Source organism: Lactuca sativa, chromosome 8 (genome assembly GCF_002870075.4).
Source record: "Lactuca sativa cultivar Salinas chromosome 8, Lsat_Salinas_v11, whole genome shotgun sequence".
NCBI lineage: Eukaryota > Viridiplantae > Streptophyta > Magnoliopsida > Asterales > Asteraceae > Lactuca > Lactuca sativa.
Window position 1 is genome coordinate 129,980,319 of NC_056630.2, and position 6,964 is coordinate 129,987,282.

Consider the following 6,964-nt stretch of genomic DNA (forward strand, 5'->3'; position numbering starts at 1 on the left):
TGCGCACCGACTGCGAGGTACGTATAGCTAATGCCACGTTGAATCGGAATTAATTTGTGCTAACGTCAGTTGTCGGTCGATCGAATCACTACATAAGATGATCGTAGTGGAATTGGTCTTGTTAGGGATTGATAAATTGAAGTTCTCTCTGACTGAATTTTGCTCAAATCCCTTGTTCATTACTTTCTTTGGTGTTTGATTGAAGTTGCAGGGTTTGCATGATGAACAGCGGCAGCACTGGCAGCGAACGAGCTGCTGATCTGTACAATGAGCCAGACATGGATATCGAAACTTGGGTTAACGAACTCTATACTGATGAGTTTCGAGATTCTTTGATGAATCTTGGGTAAATTTCTGATTTTCTTTCAAGTTCTTGTTTTTGCTTTCGCGATTTAAATTTTGGTTAAGTTTAACAAATCTTTGCATGTTGTAGCAAGATCGGCTTACTTGTGCTTCTTTTCTTGAAGGGGTTTTGCGATAATGTTTGAAGGGTTTCTTTTTGCTGTTAATTGATAATGAACGCTAATCACTCTAGAAGCAATCTCGATGCTATATTATTAATAATTATTATTATTATAATTTTGCTGTGGATTTGTGTTTATATAAATTGCGACCATTTTTAGGTTTTCAAAAGGTCAGTAATCTTTATGGAAGACGCTGCGCTATTTGGGGAAAACCTTCAAAAAATGCTATTAATTATTCTATCTGATTGTAACTATTTCATATATATATATATATATATATATATATATATATATATATATATATATATATATATATATATATATATATATATATATATATATATATATATGCGTCTCGAATGCATATATGTATTCCAGAAATTGAATCTCAGATGCGTTTATAAAATTCACCAAGAGCTGTAAAGAGTTCTTGCACTAATGGATAATTTCTGTTGAACATGTTTATGGAAGCCAACTCACAAGACTTTCGCATATCAACTTATTTTTACATCATTTTCAAATCTGTTGTTATTACACAATCAATTAGTCATCCTTTTGCTTCCGTGTCAAATCTTTTTGCTAATTTTATAGTCATTCTACAATCTTATACATGTTTAACATCGTTTTTTTTTCATCTGTTGTACTTTACATGTTTGCTGGTATGATCTTAACATTCTCCCAAAGATGTTAATGATGTCTTTCTTGTGGCTTACTAGCTGCATTTATTGCTTGATACCAAACTTTTGGAAAAGACCATTTTGTAGGTTTGTATACCGTTGAAACCTACGGTTGATCGGTTGCATCTACATGAGTTATTTTGTTCTCTGTGACGTATTTTGTTTATATCCTAAAAGTTTTTTGTCGGATGTCTAGTGTGTTGTCGCTTAGTAGCGAACAAAATAGGTATAACTTCTATTATGTCCATCTTATGACTATACTTGCTTTCGTCACCCCGATAACGTACATTATTTCTTCCATATATTATTGAAATCCTCACTCCCACGTGACTCAAATCGACTTTTAGATATTCCTTTATTGTGAACATGATTCGTCACATCGTGGGATCACGATACGCACTTTACTTTCGCACACGTGTTTATCTATATGTTTTAAATGCTAGTAGTACTTGTATACATGTAAAAAAAATGTTTTCAAACAAAATAATAGAGGTTTATTTTCAATTTTGGAAAGGCCATTTTTTTAAACAGGATGTCACATCAAGTGTTAAGCCGGTGAGATTTAAACTTGGGGCAACTTCTTTCTTAGAGTGCTTCAAGTGATCACCACTACACCATCTTGATGGTGATTGGAAAATCAAATTATTTTTTGTTGCTTCTAAATGATCACCACCAAGCCACCTTGGTGGTGGTATTTGTTGTTTTTCTTGCTATTGTAATTCTAGTCATGACAACTTCTTAACTTTAATTCATTAGTACTGATATTTCTTATTAATTTCCACTATTATGATTTATTGATTATGGATGAGACTAACTGCTTTTTTTTTTCATCAACAGTTTCGATGATATAATCATCAATCCAGATTATGCTAGTGATCAGCCAAACATGTCTGTAAACAGCAGATCCATCTTCGGAGGAGGTTCAGCAGATAAGGTATATATATTCTGCCAATAGTTTCTTGATTCAGTCATTTATTCACTTGTTTCATGAAGTTTTCTTAATTGTTCAAGCATCTTGAGGTACTTTAATTTGGGGTGGAGTGGAGGTAAGAATAAAGTTGGTTTCTCTCTTATAATTGTTTGTATCAGTATACGAAACGTTTTTACTCCATGATCAACAAGTTTCAAATCACAAAATCAAAGTAAACTTTAATTAAAAAGGAAACAAATCATTAAAAAGGTTTCCTATGATCAACTTGGAATCTGTAACTTTATCAACAATTACGGTGACAGTGAACGTTCAATGCTCACCGATTATATACTTGATGCACCTATATTTATTAACCCCCTAAGCTCCAATGTTGTCATTCAAGTTTGGTATTGCTGAAAGGAATATGTGTTCTATAATTGTCGCGTCGAGGGTGTGACATTAAGATTATGATGACAATGCTCAAAATGGTATGGTGAAGAACACGAAAACTTTCTGCTTTTGATGTGTTGATGAATGCAAATATATTGATTATATAATTTGAAAAGAAATGAATAAGGATGTCGGTGTCAATTGTAGATACAGTATGACAAAATTGTTGCAAACGTTTCTCATATTCTACTTGATTACTTAATAGCTTAAATGGGTGTGACATTTTTCTATGCAGTCACAAAGAGGAATTCCCGAGGAGAGGATGACTGTGAGCAGCTTGACTCCCAACAGTAGCACACCAACACTGCAGACATCAGGTAGCAACATGAAATTCATCAATGTACGTTTTTGTAATTAATTGTCATTGGTAAAGTTCTTGATGATTGTTATTTTGGTTGCAGGTCATATCCTGTCTCCACTACCAACGTTTGTCTCTAATCCAGCTTCACAAAGTTCTCCCTCACATACAACACAGGATTTGCCCCAATTCACAAACCAAAATCAACCGTTGAAACAACAGATCTTTGAACACACAGCTGTCCAACAGCCACCAACACATCCCTCAATGACTCAATCAACCATCATGTTTGGTCAGCAAAAGACCAATCAACAAATGGCATCAGATCATCTTCGTCCATGTCCAAGGCCAGTGTCAACTATCAAAAAGATCCATCTACAAAACCTGCAGACACCGATGCAACAAATTAGTAATACAAGTCAGGTGCAGAAACGACAGAAGCAGATGGTTGTTCATCCATTGCAGAACTTCCAGCAGAACCAGAATCAAACACAACAGCCTGCAGTGATGACACCACATATTCTGATGCCAGAAGGTGGTCAGCATAGGGTTCATGGATTGTTGATTGGATCAGAAGGGCAAAAGAAACCACAAGGACATATTTCTACTGCCTTGCCAGGTAATCAATTACTCACATAGTTCCCATATACCACACTTTTTAATTATATAAGGAACAAATCAATCCAATCACAAAGTTACACATGTTAAGTGTTTAATGGAAACACCCTCTTTGAGAATGGAAGGAAAGTATTGCCTACAGTCACTTTCCTCCCCTAATTGTTGCCTTTTTGTTTTAATCAGTTCTTATGCCGAAAATTAAATGTCTTGTATTACTTGATTGAATTCTATGGAATCTTTCTTATTATATATAGTGACTAGTAATTGTTTAATGGTCTTCAATTAATTGGCAGCTACGGCCGGATTTTCACATCCAAATGAATTTTCTACAAATGAAAATTGGCGAGAGTGTGCTTTCCGACAGGTATTTGTTTTATTTATTTTCACTTATCATACCTTATAATATATTTATGATGTCGATCTCTAGTTCATTTGATGCCTTTTTATCATATTTCGTATGATCTTGATTTCATTGCATATGATTTTTTTTATTTATGATTCGGAGTTACTTTTGCAGCTTTCAGAGATGAAAGAGAAATATATAAATGACTTACTAAGTATGCATAAGAGGGCAGTGCATTTATGCTCTCAGGTCACAATCTTTCACACCATACATCAACACCCACATAGTTTCTTCTTGTGCTGAGGCTTGATTCCCCTTAATTTGCAGGAAACAAACGTCGAGATAGCAACAAAGTATGGACACGCAAAAGTGTTTCTGGAAAAGATGATCAATTTCTTGAATATCGCTACAATTGATAAGATTCCAAAGAATAGGGAGAGAGTTTACAACTACATGAATTTCATCATCAACTACTTGACCTCTTTTAGGATCAAGAACGGCGGTTCTTCTCCGATCTTTGACCAGATGATCAATCAGGCACCTGAAGATCATAGCCAGTCGAAAGGATCATATCTCCAGCCCAGTGGAGGAGACATGAGGTTGCCTTACAATCTGCAAGAAAATCTTAATCATGGGGTGATAAACCTAGAGCAGAACATATTAAACTTTAATCAGCAACGACTTCATCAGCCAGTTGATATCCAAAAAGGCAATGGTGACATGAGGTTGCAAAACATGCCCCCACCAAATTCTTCTCAGGGGATTAACCTTGCTACTCGAGAAGCTGAAATGATGAAATTTAATCAGTATTTCCCTTCAAGAAGGCCAGAAGGGAGAATTACAAGTACACTAATTAGTAATGATTCGTATCAAATGGGTTCTGTGAATCCGTTACTTACCGGATCATTCAAAAGTACACAGCCAACTGTTTTAGGTACAACACAAAGGTCAAACTTGGGACCAAGGCCCAGCAGTGTTAACGTTTCAACTTCTTCTATGAGTTTGTTAAGAGCAGCAACTGCAGCCAACTTTCCATCTCGACAGGTTAACCACCAACCCTCACTGGTCAATCAAAGTTTCAACTCAGAAAAAATGAAACAACCTATGCAGAAATCGAATCATGAGATGATCACTGGGTCAAACCAGGGTCAAGTGTTGTCTCCTTTGGCTGCCCTGTTGCAGAACCAGTTTCCTTCACAGCCAGCTCCGAACCCAATAATACTTCAGCCATCAGGACAGCATTCAGTTTCATCTTGGCAGGTTAATGCAAACAATGTGTTGTCACCACAGTCAATAGCTTGTTCACCATTTTTACTTGGTTCTTCATCAGCTCCTTCACGTCGTGAGAAACACCACTCTTCTTCTGGTCCAGCCTCTGTGTCAAACACAGAGGGTCAAAGACAAGAAATACCAATCATAGCCGGAATGTTTAAAAATCAGAAAACCATGAACAACAAAGTTTCAGATATGGATCATCCGAAAACACCAACAGCCTCACCACCCATGGACACCACCCCATGCACAGAAAAAGCCGCAGTATCAGAAGATTCGAAAGATCCGGTAGTTCATTTAACGGAAACAGTACGTTAGGTTTCTTTTGATGATCTTTATATATTCATACTAGTTTGTTTAATTAATGTTGCAACATACTTTGAGATGAACACTTTTTCCCTAAAATAAAACCTCAATCATGTCAATATATATTAATAGTAGCTAGCATGAGCATATATATCTTTGTCTATCTCAAACTCCAAACTTATGAAAACATATATTTCAATAAATTTGATGGTATAATTTGTTTGAATGCTTCTGATCATTACACATCTATTTTCCGTTTCAGGTAGAATCGTTACCATCAAAAACTGTAGGTTCTTCAATGAATGATATCACCATAGTCGAGCAGGATCACCATAGCGTACCTGCTTATCCAGAACCTGCAAAACCTGTTGGTGGAAATACAGAGCCTATATTTGATGAAGAACTTGTAAATCTTGATCATCTTAATATTGGTGAAGAAACGGCCTTTCTTTTCGCACCTGAAAACGTGCCACAACAAAAAGTGAAACGTAAATTCACATCAGCAAGTCATTCTTCACAAGATTTCGGGGATTTTGATAGCATTGATCAGTTTTTTTCTGAGGAATGGGACAGTGATTCAACTGTGCCATCAATGAAGAAGAAGTCCAAGATTGAGGTAAAACTTATTTCATCAAGTAAATAGTTTCAAGTTTTCTCCATTTTGTGGTTTCTCATTGAGTTTCTTCTTTGAAATCTACATTATTCAAACAGTGCACAAACCTGGCAATATCGGAAGAGATCAAAGAGATTAACAAGAAGCTACTTGAGACATCCTCAGAGATGGTGGCTAATTACCCTGTTGAAGATAGTAATAGCATACTTGAAGGGCATGAAGGAATCAAAGTCACCCTCGTATACAGGAATGTGTGTATCCCTGATCTATTCCGTAACCAGGCAGGGGTTACATCTAAAATGGTAAGTCTTGAATATCTCTGTTGGCATGTATTCATATTTTTGGCATCTTTTTGAAAAGGCCACTTTGTTTCTTTCTACAGAGGCCTGAGTTTCGCATTAAGCTACTTGTTCCGCTTAATTATCCAGCTTCTTCACCTACGATCTTAAAGGGAAGCCATGATAATGTCTCGAGGTGAGTGATATAATTAATGTATATGCTCTGCATCTTCCTCTAAATTAAATATAAATATTTATTTACCAAAAAGTCATTTTTATGAAAACTTTTTTCACCAATCTGGCATTATCAGCGAACCATGGCCGCAATTGTATGAGGAAATGGTGTCTAAATTCCATTGCGCGATTCGTGAGCTTCCTGAGCCAATGTCTCTTGGTGACATGGCACGAAAATGGGATGCATGTGCTCGATCTGTAATCACCGACTTTGTGCAAGGAATAGGTGGAAAGAGCTTCAGCATAAAGTATGGAAGCTGGGAGAGTTCTTCTGTTTCCAAGTAGTCCAGAAACAGAAGTTGCAGATGGATGTTGTTTAGTATATATATATATATATATATATATATATATATATATATATATATATATATATATATATATATATATATATATATATATATATATATATATATATATATATATATATATATATTGAGTCGTGTGGGTTTGAACTTAGTACTTTCTCCTTATATATATGTGTGTTGTTAATTAGCTTATGGT

General features: G+C 35.6%; 1 protein-coding gene across 1 annotated transcript; it reads left to right on the plus strand.

Moving 5' to 3' along the window:
- The first annotated feature begins 221 nt into the window (after window positions 1–221).
- LOC111917107 (mediator of RNA polymerase II transcription subunit 15a) lies at window positions 222–6,748 on the plus strand. The gene is made up of 13 exons (XM_023912771.1): window positions 222–346; window positions 434–482; window positions 624–634; window positions 1,979–2,075; window positions 2,737–2,818; window positions 2,903–3,418; window positions 3,711–3,781; window positions 3,935–4,009; window positions 4,088–5,341; window positions 5,601–5,954; window positions 6,050–6,253; window positions 6,334–6,425; window positions 6,541–6,748. The coding sequence occupies exons 1-13, from the start codon at window positions 222–224 to the stop codon at window positions 6,746–6,748; spliced, it is 3,138 nt and encodes a 1,045-aa protein (XP_023768539.1).
- The last annotated feature ends 216 nt before the right edge of the window (window positions 6,749–6,964 follow it).

What these genes read in the sequence shown, in the direction of transcription:
- LOC111917107 (XM_023912771.1), top strand. Translation starts at nt 222, where the DNA reads ATGAACAGCGGCAGCACTGGCAGCGAACGAGCTGCTGATCTGTACAAT. An exon ending in GAGAGTGTGCTTTCCGACAG is followed by an intron (nt 3,782 to 3,934) that starts GTATTTGTTTTA and finishes TTACTTTTGCAG; the next exon opens with CTTTCAGAGATGAAAGAGAA. An exon ending in AGCCATGATAATGTCTCGAG is followed by an intron (nt 6,426 to 6,540) that starts GTGAGTGATATA and finishes TGGCATTATCAG; the next exon opens with CGAACCATGGCCGCAATTGT.